Source organism: Sarcophilus harrisii, chromosome 3, assembly GCF_902635505.1.
Source record: "Sarcophilus harrisii chromosome 3, mSarHar1.11, whole genome shotgun sequence".
Lineage (NCBI taxonomy): Eukaryota > Metazoa > Chordata > Mammalia > Dasyuromorphia > Dasyuridae > Sarcophilus > Sarcophilus harrisii.
This window is the reverse complement of record NC_045428.1, coordinates 545,782,968-545,802,333: the sequence shown is the minus strand read 5'-3', so window position 1 is coordinate 545,802,333 and position 19,366 is coordinate 545,782,968. Positions and strand designations below refer to the sequence as shown.

Here is a 19,366-nt window from a genome sequence, read left to right as displayed (position 1 = left end):
ATCGTAAGTTCAATGAGTCAACAGTGTGATATGGTAGCCAAAATAGTTAATGTGATTGTATTACATTCTCTGCATTAAGAGAAATAAGAGAAACAGGCAATAGTCTTGCTGCTCTCTACCCTGGTCAGACATCTGAAAGATATCATTCAGTTCTGAGCATCACATTTTAGGAAAGATATTGACAAGCTGGAGTGGAGGAGATTGATCAAGATGATTGATTGGGGGACTGGAAATCAGGCCATCTGAGAATTACTTGAAGGAGTTGGAAAAACAGAAGCTTAGTGGGGACATGATAGCTCTCTCTCTAGATATTTAAAGATCTGTCACTTGGAAGAGGGATTGAACTTCTGCTTAGCCTCAGAGAACAAAAATTTAAATAATAGAGAGAAGTTAAAAGAGTCAGGTGGTATGAGAAAAAAAGTAACAAAGCTGTTCATGGGCTGTTATGAAAGTTGGTACATTGGATAGCTTTGGAGGGTAGAGATAAGATGGCAAGAAAAGACAGAAACTGGCCTGAGCTCTCCCCCACACCTCTCTGAATACCTTTAAACAATCCCATAAAACAATTCCCGGAGTGGCAGAACTCACAAAAGGACAGGATGAAATTATTTTCCAGTCAAAGATGACTTAAAAGATCAGGAAAAGTCTGTTGCACCTGAGTGAGAGTGTTGGGAGTCCCAGGGTAAAGAGGAGCATGAACATATCAGAGCTTGGGGCTGCAGTGGAGTGAGGGCCCTATGCAGGACAGAAAGAGTGCTTGTGGTCACTCACAGACCAGAGTGCAGACCAGGAAAGTAGTAAATACACCTCTTCTTAATTCATATTATCTTAGAAGAAATGAAAATTTACAGGTCCCTAGAAGTATCTGAAAACAGGTATACAAAACTCCCAAAGCTTGGGACAGTGTATCCTCTACCATGGAGGCACTCTTAACAAAGAGTTAAAAATCAAGAAATAGGCTAGAGAAAAAATAAGCAATTTACAAGGAAAAAAAAAATCTGATCACAGAAAGCTACTATGATGATAAGGAAGATTAAGGCACACACACAAAATAAAACAATAAAGTCAAAGCTCCAACATCCAAAGCCTCCAAGAAAAATATGAATTTGTTTCAGGCCATGGAAGAGCTCAAAAAGAACTTTGAAAATCAAGTAAGAGAGGGAAGGAGAAAATGGGGAAGAGAAATGAGAGTGAAGCAAGAAAATCATGAAAAAAAAAAGAGTCAACATCTTGGTAAAGGAAACACAGAAAATATACTGATGAAAATATGAAATTAAAAAACAGAATGGGCCAAATGGTAAAAGAAGCACAAAAAGCTTATAAGGAGAAGAATGCCTCAAAAAGCAGTTAACCAAATGAAAAAAGAGGTACAAAAGCTCACTGAAGAAAATTATAATCGAACAAATTTAAGCTAATGACCTTATGAGAAATCAAGAAACAATAAAACACAATCAAAGAAATGAAAAAATAGAAGACAATAGAAAACAGCCATTGGAAAAAAAACACCCAGCAAAACTAATTATAATCCTTCAGGGAGAAAAAAAAAAGGAAATTGAAGAAATAAAGGACTTTCAAGCATTCTTATTGAAAAAATCAAAATTGAATAAAAAATTTATCTTTCAAATACAAGACTCAAAAGAAGCATTAAAAGGCAAACAGGAGAAAGGAAAACATAAGGAACTTAATAAAATTTTATTTTTAAACTTTTTAAATTCCTACATGGGAAGATGATTCTTGTAACTCATAAGAACTTTCTCATTATTAGGGCAGTTAGAAGGAATCTATTTAAATAAGTTACAGATAGACAGGTGTGAGTTGAATATGAAGGGATGATATCTAAAAATAATAATAATAATGAGTGAGAAAGAGAAATACCCTGAGAGAAAGAGAAAAGAAAAAGTGGAATGGGGTAAATCATCTCTTACTTCATAAAGGAAGAAAAAGTTTTTATAGTGGAGAAGATGGAGTGAATGGAAAAGTGGATGGAGTGGATGGAGAAGATGGAAGTCAGGGGAGTGAGTGAATGTTACATTTATCAGAATTAGCTCAAAGATGTAATAATATATTATTTGGATATAGAAATCTATCTTACCCTAAAGAAGGGAGGGCAGATTGGGGGGAAGTGGTAGTCAGAAGGAAAACACATTTGAGGAAAGACAGGGTGAAAAGAGAGAAAGAAGAGAACAAACAGGGTGGGGAAAATAGTATGGAGGGAAATACAGTGAGCAATTGTAACTGTGCAAAAAAAAAATTTGAAATAAGTTTCTCTGAAAAAGACTCATTTCTCAAGTGAGAACTGAGACAAAGTTATAAATATAAGAGCAATCCCCCAATTAATAAATGACCCCAAAATATGAATAGTTTTCAAATGAAGCAATCAAAGCAATCTATTATAACTATGGAAGTTCTCTAAATTACTATTGATTGGAGAAATGCAAATTAAAACCATTTTGAGCCTCACACCTATGAATTAGGACATTAAAAAATCCTCTTGTTGGAGGTGATGTGGGGAAAATGGGATATTAATGTATGGTTGGTGGAGTTATGGTCTAATTCAACCATTCTTTAGAGCAATTTGGAACTATGCCCAAAGGGATATGAAACTATGCACTCTTTAGACTTAGTAATACCACTATTAGGTCTGTATCCAAAAAGAGATAAAAACAAAAGGAAAAAATACCTATATGTTCACCAATATCCATAGCAGCTCTTTTCTGATGGCAAAGAATTGGAAATTGAAGGGATATCCATCAATTGGGGAATGGTTGAAATGTGCTATGTGATTGTGATTCAATACCATCATGCTATAAGAAATGATGAGCAGGATGCTCTCAGAAAAACCTGGAAAGACTTCCATGAGCAGACACAAAGTGAAATGTATTGTGTACAAAGTAGCAACAATATTGTAACATTATTTAGCCATGAATGACTTAACTATTCTTCGCAATACAATGATCCAAGACAACTCTGAAGAACTTATGATGAAAAATGTTATCCATTCCCAAAGAAGTATGTTGCAGATTGAAATATTCTTTTTAAACTTTCATCATTAATTTTTTGGATTTTGGGGGGTCTGTTTTCTTTCGTAACATGACTAATATGGAAATCTGTTTTGCATGACTACCCATGTATAACCTATATGGAATTGCTTGCTTTCTCAAAGGGGTCAGGGAATAGAGGGAGGAAAAGGAGAGCATTTGAAATTCAAAGTTTTAAAAATGAATGTTAAAAAATTTTACATATAATTGGGGAAAAATAAAATGCTAATTTTTTAAAAATAAAAGGCGAAAGTTGGCACATTGTCCCTCATAGCAGGTCTTTAAGTGGAGGGTGAATGAACCTTTGTTAAGAATATGGCAGAGGGGATTCTGGTTTAGCTGGCTATGAGATTAGATGCCTTCTAAACACCCCTTCTAATTCTGAGATTCTGGGATTCTTAAGTGACCTGAATTCGAAGAAGGTCAAAGTTGGAAGGAACCCTGAAGTTTGTCAAGTCCAAACATTTTTTTTTTTTAACAGATGAGAATACTGAGGCTTTGAAATAGGGAAGCACTAGTGGCCAAGGCCAGAACTGGCATTTGAACCTTAGTTTGAAGGACTAAGGTGTATTGTTGTGAAGGTGCTGTGATAAATTATCCTCATGGGTAGGAGTTTTCACTATTCCCTCTGCCATGTTTGGATGGCATGGCATCTAGTCAGCTATAGGTTATCTAGTCCTTTGGACGACAAAGAACTGGACTTAATCTCAGGGAGACTCAGGTACCATTCTCTCCTTTAACATTTATTAGGTAGGGAACCTTAGATAAGATATTTAACTTCTCTTTGCCTCTGACAGCAATATGGTTTAAGTGGAGTGAGCTCCTACATGAGGAACACAGGTATTTCTCTCATAGTATGAGAAAATGTTGAAAGTACTAAGACCCATCAAACTGGCTGAAAGTCTGGGGTTAGAGTTCATACCAATAAGCTTGGTCCAAAGAACTCCAGAGGACTTGGCTGTTTTCAACAATGGAGTGGTTCAAGTCAATTCCAATAGACTTGTGGTGAAAAGGGCCATCTGCTTCCAGAGAGAGGACTATGGATCCTGAATATAGATTAAAGCATAGAATGTTCACTTTTTGTTGTTTTGTTTGCTTTTGCTTTCTCATTTTTCCCCTTCTGATTTTTCTTGTAAAGCATGATAAATTTGGAAATATGTTTAGAAGAATTGCACATGTTTAACTTATATTGGATTACTTGCTATCTAGAGGAAGGGAGAGAGAAGGAGAGAGATTTTGTAAGGGTGAATAATAAAAATTATCTTTGCATGTATTTTGAAAAATAAAAAAGATATTATTTTTTTAAAAGAACTCCAGAGAGTTAATCTTAATATTGGAATATTTTGTCTAAGAGTGTGCTGTTGAGCATGCACAGGATCATAGATCAGAGTTGAAAAATTCTCAGAGGTTATTCCAGTCTAACTCCCTCATTTTAGAGATGAAGAAATTAAGGCCCAGGAAGTTCAAATGCCCAAAGCTATAGATAATGTAATATAGAAGTGGCACTTGAATCCAGGACCTTTGACTTTACAGATAATAATCTTTCCACTGTAATGGAAAGACTTTCATAATACTTCCTATAGCCTGGACCACATCCTGGACCAAGCTCCTTGAGGAACTTAGGAAAGCTAGAGTAGCTTTAAGAAATGAAACAGCCCTTAGTCTGGGACTGAACTAATTTCTTTCTTTCTTTTTTTTTTCTTTTGGTAAAGATTTATTATTTTACTGGATTGTTTTATATTTTCTTAAATTTATTTATTCATTTATTTTTATTAAGGCTTTTTATTTTCAAACCACATGCATGGATAATCCTCAACATTCACACCTGCACAATCCTTTGTTCCAAATTTCTTCCCTCTCTCCATGTCCTCCCCTAGATGGCAAGCATGAATTAATTTTTTTCATCCTTCCTTTGGTGTGATATTTCTGCATTTGAATATTTCTTTTGTTTGTTTGTTTTGCTGAGGCATTTGGGGTTAAGTGACTTGCCCAATGTCACACAGCTAGGACTTATTAAGTGTCTGAGGCCAGAATTGAACTCAAGTTCTCCTGATTTCAGGGCTGTTGAATATTTCTTTAGAAGTGGACATTTATGTCTAGGTGCATATGAGGACATGGACAAAGGAAACAAAGGCCAACTTTGAACATCCAATGATACTGCTGGTGAAAGACAGCTAGAATTTTTGATTTAGCGTTAAAAGGGTCAATAACCTCATTGTATAAAGAGACAATAAGTCCCGACCACATGGATAAGAAGGAGGGAAGTTTGGAATTGAACCCAATCCACTAATTCCCAATTCAGTCTTCTTTCAGTGTGACCACATTGCTCACAAAGGTTGCATACTCGGCAAAATGGTCCCATAAATAACAGGTTTAGTCCCAGAGTAAGGAAGGGAATATCCAGAGAGAACTCAAATCCCAAGGCACAGGGCTGGCAAACAAACCCATGACTTGAGACAGAAAAGTTGAGTTCTCAAGAGACACAAGCATATACATTGACAGAGACAGAGATACTCAGAGAAAGATGCTGTGGAAAGGGGCTGTGTGGACTAGAAGTCAAGAGCTCCAAAAATTATTAGCTATGTGACCCAAGACCTTATTATTACTACTGCTGCTGCTGCTGCTGCTGCTACTTCTACTACTACTTCTACTTGTTCTTCTTCTACTGTAACTACTACTACTACTTTTCACTGCTACCACTACTACTTTATTTCTTTTTTTTTTTTGCATGCCACTACTACTATTTTTTTTCATCTACTACTGCTACTACTACTTTTTCTTTTTATATTACTATTACTACTTCTTTTTCTAATGTTGCTACTACTACTTTTTTTCTTCTACTGCCACTACTACTACTACTTCTTTTTATATTTTTGCTATTACTACTACTTCTTTTTCTTCTACTTTTTCTACTACTATTTCTTATTTTTCTTCTACTGCTGCTGCTACTACTACTACTTTTTCTTCTAATACTACTATTTATTCTTCTCCTACTACTTCACTTCAAATGTTCACACAAATGTTCATTACTACTACTAAATAGCATTTACATAGTGCTTTAAAGTTTGCAAAATGCTTTCTAAATCTTGTCTCATTTTATACTTACAACAGCCCTGGGAGGTACTATTATTATTCCCATTTTCCAGATAAGGAAAAAAAGGCAGAGAGAGGTTAAGTAAGTTGAACAGAGTCCCACAGCTAGTGCATTTCTGGGGTCATATTTGGGCTCAAGTCTTCCTGATACCAAGTCCAGTTCTTGTTCATCACCCAGCTACCACGCTAATCAAATGCCTTACCCTTCTCTGGGTCTTGGTTTCCTTCTCTATAAAATGAGATTGATAATTTCTGTGATACTATAGAATGATAGATTTAGACCTAGAAAGAACTTCAGAGGCCATCTAATCTGACTCCCTCATTTCACAAATGAGGAAACCAAGGCTGAGAAAATTAATTTGCCCAAGAATTCAAACCCTGCTTCTCTGACTCCAAAGCCAATACACTTTCCAGTGTACTCCATTGCCTGGAGCTTCTTTAAGGACCAAATGATGTGTGTAAAGCAGTTGGCAAACCTGAATATACCATGAAGATGATACTGCTTGTTATGATGATCAGTAATGAGGTAATTAAGGGGGGATGGGGCACCAAGATCTCTGAGTGCAGACAGCCAAGCTCAGGGGCCAAGAAGAATCAGGCAAGTCATGAAGAAGAGCCTCATGAGGTCAGCACTGCAGGCACCATTACTCCCACTTTATAGGGATAGAGCCTCAGAGCTACCTGCCAGAAATCTCACAGCCAGTCACTATTTGTAGCTGAGATTCAAAGCCTCATCTTTCATCTCTAAATTCAATATCATTCCATCTCGCTAAGGGGTAGAAGGCAAAGGCCCTTGGGAAGACAAGCCGGAAGCCCAAAAAGATGAAAGAACTGAGGACAGAGGACAGAGGTCTCACACTGGGACATGGCGTTATTGGCAGAACTAGGGCTCCAGCCCAGGACTCTGGGTTCCCAGTATAGTCCAAGCCTTTTCCTCTACCCTCAGGCAGATTCTGGGGTTGAGACTGACAGTCCCAGAGACATATTGGGGGGAGCAAAGGACTGCCCTTCAGAGAAGGGGGCTGGATCAAAAGCCCAGCTTTGCTCGTACTGCTCAGTGGCAGACTAAGAGAGGCTGACCTGGCCAGAGCCAGCATCCTCTATCTTGGGTCTGCTCTGGGCTCTCACAGGGCTAGGTTAGAGTCTCAAGCCGGCAGGAAGAGGAGGGCTCATTGTGCTGACTTAGCTATTTGGGCTTGCCTTCCCTGGGGGAGCCCAGCAAAAGCTGAAACCAGAGACTGAAAATGTGTTGTGTAGCCATCGAAGGGGGTGAGAGAGAGAAAGGATGAGATGCAGTCTTCCCACTGCCCTTCCCCACCATTCCTCAACCCCAGAATCCCTCAGATGGAGCCATGGATGGGTGGAGAGAGTAAAGAATTCTTTCAGAGTCCAAAGCAGCAAGGTAGCAGAGGTCATCTCATCCATTCCCCTGCCTCCCAGCTTCATGAGCTCTCCCTCATTCTGGCAGATTTTCCCAAGAAAATAGTCCCCCTAAAAAAAAAAGAAAAGAAAAAGAAAAAGAAAAAGGGAAAAAAAAGAAGAAAATAGTCCCTCTTCCCCAAGTGTCTACCAGTTTCTTCCTTGTGACTGACCTTACTCCCTCTCACTGTAGTCAGAACACACCAGGTCATAGAATTTAAAGGTGAAAGGAATCTGAGCGATCATCTCACCAATTCTCATACCAGATGAAGTAATTGAAGCTGAGAAAGGAAAGTGACTTGCTCAAGATCACCCAGACATTATATAAAAGAGTTAGGATTCAAACTCAGATCTTTTTGGGTTCTAGGTGCAGTATTTTCTACCTCACTATGCATTCTCCATGCCCCATGCTCTTCCTGCCCCCCAAGGCCTCCACCCAAGCCAGCTGGGAATTCACTCCCAATTCCATTTGAAATCCCTGAGTCTGAAAGTAAGGGAATCTCTACCCTTTTATTCATCAGTGGAGTAAGAAAAGGTCAGTCTCAGAGCTACAAAGCCCCTTGTTTGCTATGCCCAGTTTTCCCTTAAGAAATGGAGTTTTTCTTCCTCTTCCCCTCCCAGAGTTGCCACCCACAGATTTCCAGCCCAATTAATACAATGCCTGGGGCCAGTTTTCCTTTTTACCCAAGGCCCTGAGCCAGCCCCCCGGGGAGGGGGGCAGCCCAGGGGGCCCCTACTAGGTGAGGAGACAGGATAAGTAGGACTCTGAAGAACTGCCCCCACAGAAGGGGAGGAAGAACATCAGTCAGAATTTTTTTCACCCCTTACATAGCTCCTTTCCTTCTTGTAGCTGAGAATGTGGACTCTTGGGTCCCTTATTGTATTCTTTATCTTTGTCTGTCTCTGTCTCTTTCTTTCACTCTGTGTTTCTATCTTCCTCTCAATCCATCCCCTTAGGCAAAGAAATACAAATGTGGAGAGTAAAGCTCTGGGGTTCACACACACACACACACACACACACACACACACACACACAGTACCCTCTACCTGCCCCTCTGACACTTTAGCTCCTAAAGAAGTCACCTCCCCAATCAGTGATGTGAGAAGTTATCCATAGATCTGCAATATGCTTTTGGGCTCCCCAGACTCCTGGGGAACTGAATAACACTCTTGCTATAGAGAGAGGAACCAAAACCCCAGGAGATAAATGCCCCTTCTGACACCCCAAATCACTTGCAAAAACTCTCCCACATGAAGAGACAGACAGATGAGAGAGAAAGAGAGAGGGAAAAGGAGGGAGGAAGAGAGAGAGAGAGAGAGAGAGAGAGAGAGAGAGAGAGAGAGAGAGAGAGAGAGAGAGAGAGAGAGAGAGAGAGAGAGAGAATCTCCAGAATAAGCTAAAAATGTAGTTGAATCTTTGATCTGCTGTCGAGCAGATCTTTCTGCTCCAACATTTCTTTCTACCCCCAGCCCTGAATCGACCCCTCATCTCCCAATCAGATCCCTGACAACCTCATCATCTTTTTTAGATAAGATTATGTTTTATCATAGACAGATACAAACCCACACATAGCCCAGAATTCCAGAACGGAAGGATCATTAAGGTCTTCTAATCCATTCCTGACAAAAAGTTCCCTCTAACACATCCCCAGCCTCTATTTGATGAAGATCACTCTTTTGGGGATAGGGCAGTGAACCGGAGACAACTCATTCTACTTCTGAAAAGCTCAAATTATTAAGTAGAATTCCCTGACTTCAACCTAAAGCCGCTTTTTTGCAACACAGAGGAGCATTCTCTCACAGGATGACTTTAGAGTCTAGAAAAGTGAGAAACGACTAAAAGTTCCCAAGCCTCCGAGCAGAGCTAATACCCATCTAAGGGACCTGAAGAAGAACTGGAAGAGCCCAGAAGTCTCCCCTCCTCCACCTCCCACCTCCTGCTGGAGGGGACTGTGCTGAGCTAGCTTTTTCCCTCCTTCCCTACCCCACCCCACCCCTCTCCACATTTCATAATGAGTCAGGCTCGGCTCCCTCCCCCTCCCCAGGGAGGCAGCACCACAGCGGGGATATTGTAGGAAACAGGAGTTGGTAGGGGAGCTCTGTGGTCAGGAGGGGTAGAGCAGGCAGAATCCAGTCTGTCAGCTCCCCCACTTATCCACTCTAGTCCTGGGGCTTCAGGCATAGGAGTTCCCAAAGATTTGAATTAGAAAAACTAGGATTGTGAGCCCTTCTGACTTCCCCCTCCTATCCCCAGTCCAAATCCTAGACATCAATGCTGGGGTCAGTTTGCCAGTTTTGTGAGGCCCGGGACTGCGCAATTAGCCCACAAGAATCTATCCAAAATAATTGTTTTAAAAAGAAGAAGAATCTGTTCAGAATGTCCCTAAGAAGGACAGCATGGGACTGACTCTCAGAGAGCCTTCAGGACAGCAACACTCAGATACGAGAATCCAAGAACGCCCCAAATCAGGAATGGGCAGTAAGGGATGCCCTGCTCAGGCCAAGGGCAACCGGACTTCCGGCCCAAAATTAGTTTCTAAGGGAGGAACAGCTGGTCACTTTGCAACACTGTTGCCTATGTTGCAACATTATTGCGAATCACAGCCCTCTTCGGTTTCCAGGTTCAAGGTCTTTGGCAGCAGCAATGGGTGATAATTATTCTGTAGTAGTGACTAATCCAGAACTCAAGGAACGGAGCAATAAAAAAAATGCTAGTCATTAAGTCAACAGAGGCCCAAGTTCAAGTCTAGCCTCTAACTATTTACTAGCTGTGTTACTTGGCATAAATCACAATTCCCTGAGTTTCATTTTCCTCAGTTATAAAATGAGGATTATAATAAGAGGAGAAATGAAATGAAATAATGATGTAAGGTATTTCTCAGAGAGCAAAGTAAGCAGAAGTGGTGGAACAATAGACACAAATAGACATAATGACTACACCAATGTAAATAGAAAGAACAACTATCACAAAACAATTGGAACTGAACTGAACATAAAGAACAAGATTGGTCCCAAAGAAAAGTCACGGGGAGCCTCTTGCCCCTCTCCTCTGAAGACATGGGGAGTTCACAGGAGTGGAATATCTACCTTCAGGTGTTTCCAATGTGTTAGTAGATTTTGATGCTTTTTCTCTTTTTCCTTTTAAAAATGCCCCTTGGTATATGGGATGACCTCTGGGAGCCAGAGAAAGAGGGATACAGGGAAAATCTTGGTGATAGCAAAACAAAAGATATTAATTAAAATTTAAATTTAAATGATTAAATGTTTGCGTATCTGAAAATGCTACATCAATGTTAGTTAAGCTTTTGTGTTTGCCACTGATGCAGTATTCTCACACATCTAGAAAGAACCTTAGAGGTCATCTTGAAGATGGATAAATGAGGGCAAGGCGAAGGGATTTGACCTAGTATAGCCCAGTGAACAAGATGGAAAGATGGGAGCTAGATGATAGCACAATAAAAGTAGATGAACCCACAAATTGATTCCACCTGGAAGGAGGACTCCGTGGAATTCATCATGGATCTGTCCGTGGTGCTGGGCTTTTCAACATTTTTATTGATGGTTTGAAGACATAAATGCTCTAATTATCTAGTGATCGTGACAAGGAGTTGGCCAAGATAGCTAATATACAGGATAGCGAGAATGGAATCCTAACAGGCAGAATCTAAGAAGACCCATTTGATGCAGGCAAGTTTGAATTCATTCAATCAGAAGGCTTGCTCCTACTTGGGCTCAAAAGATTAAGGATATAAGTATATGATGGGGGAGATTCATTTGAAGACCTGGGGATCTAAGGCAGCCCCCAAAGCTAATGTGATCCTAGCTTGCATTAACAGAAGCAGTTTCCAGAATAAGAGCGGTGACAATCCTGTTGTTCTCGGCCCTGGTGAGCTCACATTTAGGAGATTTGGGGTACCTGGGTGCCATGATCAGAGAAGACTATTGATGAACTAGAGCAGTACAAGGTGGACACATTTGGTGGGCAGCTAGGTGGCTCAATGCCTGAAGTCGGGGGGTGGGGGAACTCATTTTTTTTTTATTTCAGATTCACCCTCAGACACTAGCTGTATGACCTTGGGCAAGTCACATAATCCTGTTTGCCTCATTTATAGAATGAGCTGGAGAAGGAAACAGCAAACCACTTCACTTCAAGAAAACCCCAAATGGGGTCATGAAGAGTCAGACATGACTAAAAATGACTGAACAACAACACAGCATTACTGTGGAGGGCAAACAGATTAGAAAAGAGGCTGCAGACCAAACCACAGGAGGAAACATTATAGGAACTGGAGGCAGCCGTGTGAAAAAGAAAAGACTTGGGAAAGCGTGGCTGCTACTGCCTTCCTATCATGAGGAAGAGAAATTGGGCTTATGCTGGTTGGTCCTAAAAGACATATAGAAAAGTAACTGGGGGAAGGAAGTAACAAATCCCAGAAAGGAGGATTTTCTCTGTCTTTATAAAAGGAAAAACTCCCTTTGTTGTCCAAAGATATTTTGAGAGACAACCGCTGGAGGTCTTTTAGCAGACTGAATGGTCACTCCTCAAGGACGTCAAAGAGGGGATTCCTGGTCATGTAGCCTAACCTAGATGTTCTCTGAAGTCATCTCCAGCCCTCAGAATTGATCCCAATCAAGCCTGGAGTACAGTCAGCCAGCCCAGACCACAACCACCCTGTGGGGGCAGGCAGGGCAGGCTTTATTACTGTCTCCTCCATTTCATAGATGGGGAAACAGACCCACAGAGAAAAGCTGACATGGCCAGGATTACGCAGAGTTGAGGCTAGAGGCCAGGGTGTGTGACTACCAACCCCAGCTTCTTTTAGCTATGGCGCACTGTCTTTCACAAGCTCACAGGGATGGATGCCAGCCCAAGTTCAGATCAGAGTGTAGTGAAGAGGAATATATTGAAGGGGTGAATGGATGGTCTGTGCATTATGGGAGATCTGAGTCAAGGGCTGAGGAAGTTCTTATTCCACTCCAATGTGGAGGGGTAGGTTAGGGATGGAAGGGAAGCTGCCAGGATTTTTCCAAGGAATCTGGGAAGAGACCCTCCCTCACTCCCAAGAGGTGACTGGACTGATGAAATAAAATTAACTTACCTGAATAAAGGTGGCTTAGAGGTAAAACATGGCTGGGGAAGCACACTTAGCAGAAGGCAATATGGAAGGGGAGAGTAAGATAAGAAATGAAATTGGAGTGAAGAGCTCTCTACTACTTTCTCTAAGATTATCTGCACTCTTGAGAAGGAGTAGGGCTTGGCCCAAGGCTTCCTCTCATTCTGGGCTTCTAGATAAATGCTGCATCCCCAGCCTTAGCTGCCCAACTCCCAGGGGGAGTCTTAAATACATCACCCGCTCAATACACAAGAGAGCAGGGCAAGAATAATCAAGTCTGAGCGTACTCAACAGCCAGCCAGCTTGAGGAAGTGGCTGACTTTCACAACAGCAGGAGGGATGGGGATTAGATACCCAGAAGTAGCACAGAATGTTTAAAAAAAAAAAAAAAAAAAAGGATAAAAAGAGAAAACTCTTGAGTTCAAGTCACAGCTCTGTTACTTAATGCGCAAGTAACTAAACCTATCCCAGCCTCGGTTTCCTCATCTGTAAAATGACGGAGTTGACTATTAAGGTCTCTTTATGAGTCTAAATCTTGGCAATTAAGGACTTTCCTCAGAAGGAGGTGGGTGTCCGCATGCACCTTTCTTTCTGCGTGTGACTCATGGAGACATCTGACCTTGGAAGTCTCAAAGTATCTCACTTCACTTAGAGGTGAATGAAAGGGGCAATAAGATCCTACAAGCAGGGACCCAGAGAAATTGATTTACAATAGTCCAACTCCTACTTGGCTAAGAGGGCTGGAGCATGGTCTCCTGAATTCTGATCCATAGGATTCCTGACCTGGCTTTGGGGAAGTTCTACCACATCTCTCTGAAGCATGGCCCAGAGAGGTCACAGAGGTGATCCAAGACAGCCCAAATTCAATTTTGGAAGGAGACCAGAGGCAAAAGAGAGGGATGGGAGTTGTTAACATGCCAAGTGGCTTAGAGAAGGCAGAAAGTAATGAGCAACGGAATGAAGAGCTATGGAATTCAATGCTTCCCTCAGGACAGGAGTTAAAATGGAAGCTAAAGAATTTAGATTAGACTCCCAAGTGCTTTTTCACGGCAAGGAGGTAGAAAGGGTAGAGTTTGGGGAGAATAGGATTTCCTTGTCCCAAGCTGCGGGAAGTCCTGAGCTAGCTATGGCTCTGCCAAAGAAACTGCTAAATGGACCACACAGACCCGCCACAGCGGCCCTGAGGCTTCACATGAGTCTCCAAAGAGAAGCCGCCAGCCGCCAGGGCATCCCAGGGAACAAGTCCAGCCCTAGTGCCCAGGATCTTCCTACTTCCTCCCATTGCCTGTGTGCACTTGATTCCGAGGGCTAGCTGGGAGTTCAGGTTTGAGAAGAGGGAAGAGAGAAAGCGAGAGGACTATGGATCAGGATTACTGCTCAGTTTGAGTGAATTGGGGGAGGGAAGAAATGCTATTGGCCATTCATATTTGTATTTATCAGTTTTTGTGATCATACAGAAGTGCTTGTGAGTACAAAAACACAGCCTTTCCAAAGAAAGGCAGAGAGAGGAAGCTGGGGGTGGGGGAGAATGGGGAGCAGCAGATCACCTGTACTTGGCAAAAATCAGAAGAAACCAAAGAAATTTAATGGGAAGGCCTAGCTTTATGGGGAAAAAACCTCACCGTCATATGAGAATCAGGGCTCTGCTTATATCACTGATTTGCTGTGCGACCTACCAAAGGCTCTTTTCCTTTGTAAAACAAAAGAGCTAGGTCTGGATGATCTCAAACACTTCTCCTGGCCTTGACATTCCGTGTTCAAAGGCCTTCCCAGCTCTGACGTTCCCAGCGCTCCACCTTCTACAACCTCTCAGCTCTGACATTCTGTGTTTCTGTGCTCTAAGACCTTGCATTGCCTCTGACAGTCGATTCAGGAAGGTTCTGTCTTTCGATTTAATAAGCCACCATGGTACTGGAGTTCTCGGGTAAGATCTGCAGGCCCTTTATAGGTCTTCTCCATAGGTGGTCTGGACCACCTGAGTCCCTATCCCATTGCCTCCTTTCTCTGGACCTACTTCCTGCTGTCCTGACTGTCAGCAAAGATGAAGATAGTCTCTAAGAGGGTCTCCTGGGGGGCAGAAGGGGAAGGAGGAGGAAGCAGCTTGAACCTTCACACAGAGCAAATTCTTTGTGGGAACAGGGAGCTTGCCTTGAAGCAGAGAGAGGAAGGGGAAGGACTTGGCTTCCACTGGCTTAGAAAAGGAATGATCCATAGGTCTTTGCAATGGGCGTGGTCAGGGCAGGGGGAGGATGTGATCACCCTATGGGGGCTCCAAACTACTGGTGCCCTGGAAACAGGTCCAAACGCTAACTAGCTTAGGATGGGGCTCAGGAAGCCCTTAGCCAGACCAGAGCACAGGGGAAGAAGGGAGCTAAATAGAGTTCTAGAACCCCCTGGCCCTGGGAAGTGGGCCGAGCACTTCATTGGGCAGTGTCATTCTGACTCCCACCGTGCTATGGAAACAGTTATGAACTTCTCCAAGCCCTGGGAGGCTTCAGACACTCCAATCTCTGAGCATGGCTGGGCAGTGCTGCTGACTGGCTAATGTAGAGCTCAGGAGAGGGGGAGGATGGAGAAGGGGATGATCTAGGGAGGAAGGGTATAACATTGCTTGAAAGGAAGCCCTAAGTATGAATGAGGTTCATGTCTCCAATGGGGGTTGATTCATTTTTCCCCAGTGTCTCTTGTCCACATGCCTCAGCTCTATTCTTTCCACCTAGGACTGAGGAAAAATGGGTTGAGGTCCAGAAAGGCAAGAGCCCAGCCGACTGAAGACTGGAGGCTCTCCATTTCTGGGCCGTTCCTTCACAGGGCATTCAAGAGATCAGAAGACAGAGAGAAATTCAACAGAGGATTAGAACAAGATTGAAAACGGATCGAGGTCAGTTGTCAGGAGGTGTGAGATACTGAAAGGGGCAACTGAAGGGATGTCTTTAAGCCCCCTCCCTGCATCTAGATTGGAGGGAAGGCAGGGTCGGCCCAGTTTCCAGAGCAACCCGGAAGGCCTTAGAGAGTGAGGGGATTTCCCCAGACCAGGCACCTGTTCATCTTTCCAAGACATGCCTGGCATCTCCTGGGAGAACGGATGTGGAACAAAGTTATTCGATGATCTAGCCCGGAAGGAGGGAGCTGAGGCCTTTCCGGAGACAGGGGTTAGGGTCAGGAAGGACATGGTGGGTCCTTCACCTGCGGCGACCAGCAGTACAGACAGAGGCTCAGGGGACCCCCTCCCCAAGGAAGTTGCAGCTCGTTGGAAAAGGAGCCTAGCACCTCAAAAGCACCCACAAGGAGCTCTGCCCCTTTCTCATCTGGGAGACAGGTCAGAGAAGTGAAAGCAGCAGCTTCTTCAAGGTTATACAGACACCAAATGGCAGAAGTGGGGTCTGAACCGAGATTCCCTGGGGTCCTGAGCTGGGAGAGTTCTGCATTAGGGGCCCTTCTAGTACCCAATGTAACACCCTTCGGAGCCCACCAGCTGACTTCAAGTAGTAGTGGGCACCTGTTCCCTGATTAATGACTTCCTCCTAAGAACCAAGACCAGGAGTATAAGCATCAGTCAGGAATGGGAGGAGGGAAGGAATAGGGGGACTGTGCCTTGTTAAGCTGGTCCCCAAATTAGTGGGCTGTCATGGCCCCCTCACCCAAGCCTTCCCCACAGCCCTTCCTAAGTTGTTGTACCAGGGAGCAGCCGAGAGCCTCCGTACAGCACAGCCCTCAGACCCCCAGTCCGATTAATGATTCAAGCAGCCCTTGCCTTGGACAGCCCTAGATGACCTGTCCTGACCCCTGACGTTGACTCTGACTTAAGCCTTCCCAAAAGCTGCCCTGACCAGCCTGAGTTCCGACTCGGTCAGACCCACAGAACAGCCTGGAGCGTGTATGGGAAGAGCCTTTGCCCACTGCCCACCACTAAGACTTCTGCCTCCTTCCCTCCCCCCCCCGGGGGCCCCTGCATCTTGGGGCCCCTCTCTTCTCTTTCCCAGCAGCATTCAGCCAGCCCAGGTTCGAGAATGGAAGGAAGGCCCCCCTCCAAGCGCACGGGCTCTCTCAGGCCTGGGGGCCAAGCCTAGACAGCTCACTGCGGGGGAGGGGGTATTAATAGATGCACATTTTCCAGGGAGCCGGAGGCCGAGCGGGCACCTCCAGCCGCCCCAGTGCCAGGCCGAACCCTTCAACTGATACCCGCGGGGCCTCTCAGGTTCCTTCCTGGGCCTGTTCCATCCCCTCAGACTCCATGCTCACAAGGTTGCGAGCTGCCAAAATTCATTCTTTACCTCGAAGAAGCCGGTTTGTTGTTTTTGAAAGTTGTAGAAGCCAGAGGGGGGGCCGAGGGAGGGGGAGGGCATAGCGTCAGTGTTTCCAAATGAGTGCCTCCTCTTTCTTTTTCCCTCTGCTGGGAGCCAGGCCTGGCCAGGGCCGGGGAACCAGAGAGGGCCCGGCCCTGGAGCCTGCAGCAAACTGTCCCGCACGGGGCATGGGCCACAACAAGATGGTGACAAGGCCCCGGCGCTGGCCGGCCAGCCCGGGCATTAAAGGAGAAAGATTCTGGTGGGGGAGGGGCGCGGGCAGGAGAGGAGCTAGTAGAGGTCAATGGGGCCATGATGGGGATCTCCACTGAGGGCAGGGCAGGCCAGAGGAGAGATTATCAACCAGTTGTGTCTCTGAGGGGGGCCGGGGAGGGGGTGAGGAAGGCGGGCAGGGTGGGGCCTCCAGAACAGGGTCTCAGTCATAGAAAAGTTAGAATATAAACAAATGTATGTGTGGGAGAGAGAGAGAGAAAAGAGAGAAGACAGAGGAAAAGGAGAGTGAGGCACACACAGAGAGGAGACAGACAGACAAAGAGACCGAGACAGAGAGATACAGGAGAGAAAGAGAGACACAGAGAGACAATTCAGAAAGAAAGAGAGAGAGAGAGAGAGAGAGAGAGAGAGAGAGAGAGAGAGAGAGAGAGAGAGAGAGAGAGAGCGCTCACAACTGGCTGGGGCTAAAGGGGCAGGAAAGGGTGGTGATCTAAGATCCAAGGTGGGGTGTGTGTTTGTGTGTGTGTGTTGCAGGGAGGTGCAGATACCCTGTGCTCAGGAGCCCAGGGCATCTGGGACTGGAGGAATACTCGTGGGGAACTGGACACAGAAAGGACTGGAGAAGATCTGGGCATGAAGGAGCAGGGATGGGGGTGGGGGGACAGGTGTACTCCCTAAGAGGGAGCCAACTGGGGGTGGAGGAGGGTGGTGAGAGGACAAGGAGACAAGGACACAGAGGCCAGCAGCCAGAGAAGTGGACAAGAATAGGGCCAGGGGTTGGTCCCAGAATCTGTAAGGGGGCACTGAGTCTGGACAAAGCCAGGGAGAAGGACAGTAAGGGAGTTAGGCTGACACCAAAAAGAGGACAAGGGGTCTGGCTGAGAGTCGGGAAGGGAACAGGTAGGGGCGCATGGTTCAGTTCGCTGAGAGATCAGAAAGGGAAGTAGAAGGGGGGGGCAGTCAGGGCTAAGTACTGCGCCCCAAAGCGGGATCGGGCCAGTTCGGAAGCTGGGTGGAGGGTGAGACGGGACAGGACGAGCTAGGAGCGGGGAAGGGGTGAGGAGACCCGCAGGACCCAGAGGCTGGGGGCGTGGAGTAAAACTCCGAGGCGGGGCGCCCAAGCCGGGGGTCCCGGGGGCGTGACTCACATGAAGACGTGGTAGGTGAAGGCCCAGCCACGGGGTCGCTCGAGCACGTTGTAGACCCAGTTCTGCAGACGGCGATAGCGCTTTTGGGCAGCGGTGGAGCGCTGGCCGCAGCCCGAGGCGGAGCCGGAGCCGGAGCCGGGCCCCGGCTGCGGAGGCAGGGGGCTGCCCAGGAGCCCCAGGCGGCGCGGGGAGCCCGCCCCCGCCTCGCCCCGCTCACTCTGCACTGCCGTGAGCGCCACCAGCTCGGGCTGGGGGGCATCCCCGGGCCCGGGGCCGGGTGGCGGGGCCAGGCTCAGGCGGAGCGGGGGGGCCTCGCCCCGGGCCATGGGCGGGGGCCAGCCCGGGTTGGGCTCCCGGGCAGACGGCAGGCGCGCTCAACCCGGCTTAGCCGGGCATGGCACCGGCCCCCGCCCCGCCCCGCCCCACCGGGCTGCCCCGGCCCGGCTCCGGCTCCGAGTCCCGGGAGCGCCGGCCCGGCGGGGACAGGCTGACAACGGAGAAGAAGCGCGGACCGAGGAGGGAGGGCGGGTGGGCGCTCCGCGGGCAGGCGCCTAGGGAGAGCCGAGCCGAGCCGAGGAGGGGGCGCTAAGGGCCAGGCTGGGGCCGGGGCCGGGGCCGGGGCCGGGGCCGGGGGCGGGCAGGCTGGGGGCCGCCGGAGCCCGCTCGCTGACCGGCCGCTTCGCCCGCTACTGGGGCAGCACTTTCCGACTCCAACTCTCTTATTACTCGCTCCATGGCGCTCGGCTTTCCACCTGCCTGCGCTCCCGCTCACATGTCACCCCGGCCCCCCCCCCCCCCCCCCCCCCCCCCCCCCCCCCCCCCCCCCCCCCCCCCCCCCCCCCCCCCCCCCCCCCCCCCCCCCCCGCCTGCCCAAATCCGGAGCGAGTCCGAGCCCGAGCCTGGGGAAAAGAGGGAGGAGAGACTGGGGAGGGGACGGTGGGGTGTGCGTGCGTATGAGCGTGTGTGTGTGTGTGTGTGTGTGTGTGTGTGCGTGTGTGCGCGCGGGTACTGCCAGCACGTGTAAAGTTGTGGGC

At 46.3% G+C, this 19,366-nt stretch overlaps 1 protein-coding gene across 3 annotated transcripts in view; it reads right to left on the bottom strand.

Annotated features, from left to right (window-relative positions):
- The window catches only part of KCNQ4 (potassium voltage-gated channel subfamily Q member 4), a 74,724-nt gene extending 55,790 nt beyond the window's left edge, over positions 1–18,934 (bottom strand). For all 3 annotated transcript variants that reach the window (XM_003765423.3, XM_031962249.1, XM_031962250.1), the window contains exon 1: positions 18,333–18,934. In XM_003765423.3, coding sequence (XP_003765471.2) covers positions 18,333–18,658 — 326 coding nt within the window. In that variant the 5' untranslated portion in view covers positions 18,659–18,934. The remainder of the gene's footprint in view (positions 1–18,332) is intronic.
- Positions 18,935–19,366: the final 432 nt, after the last annotated feature.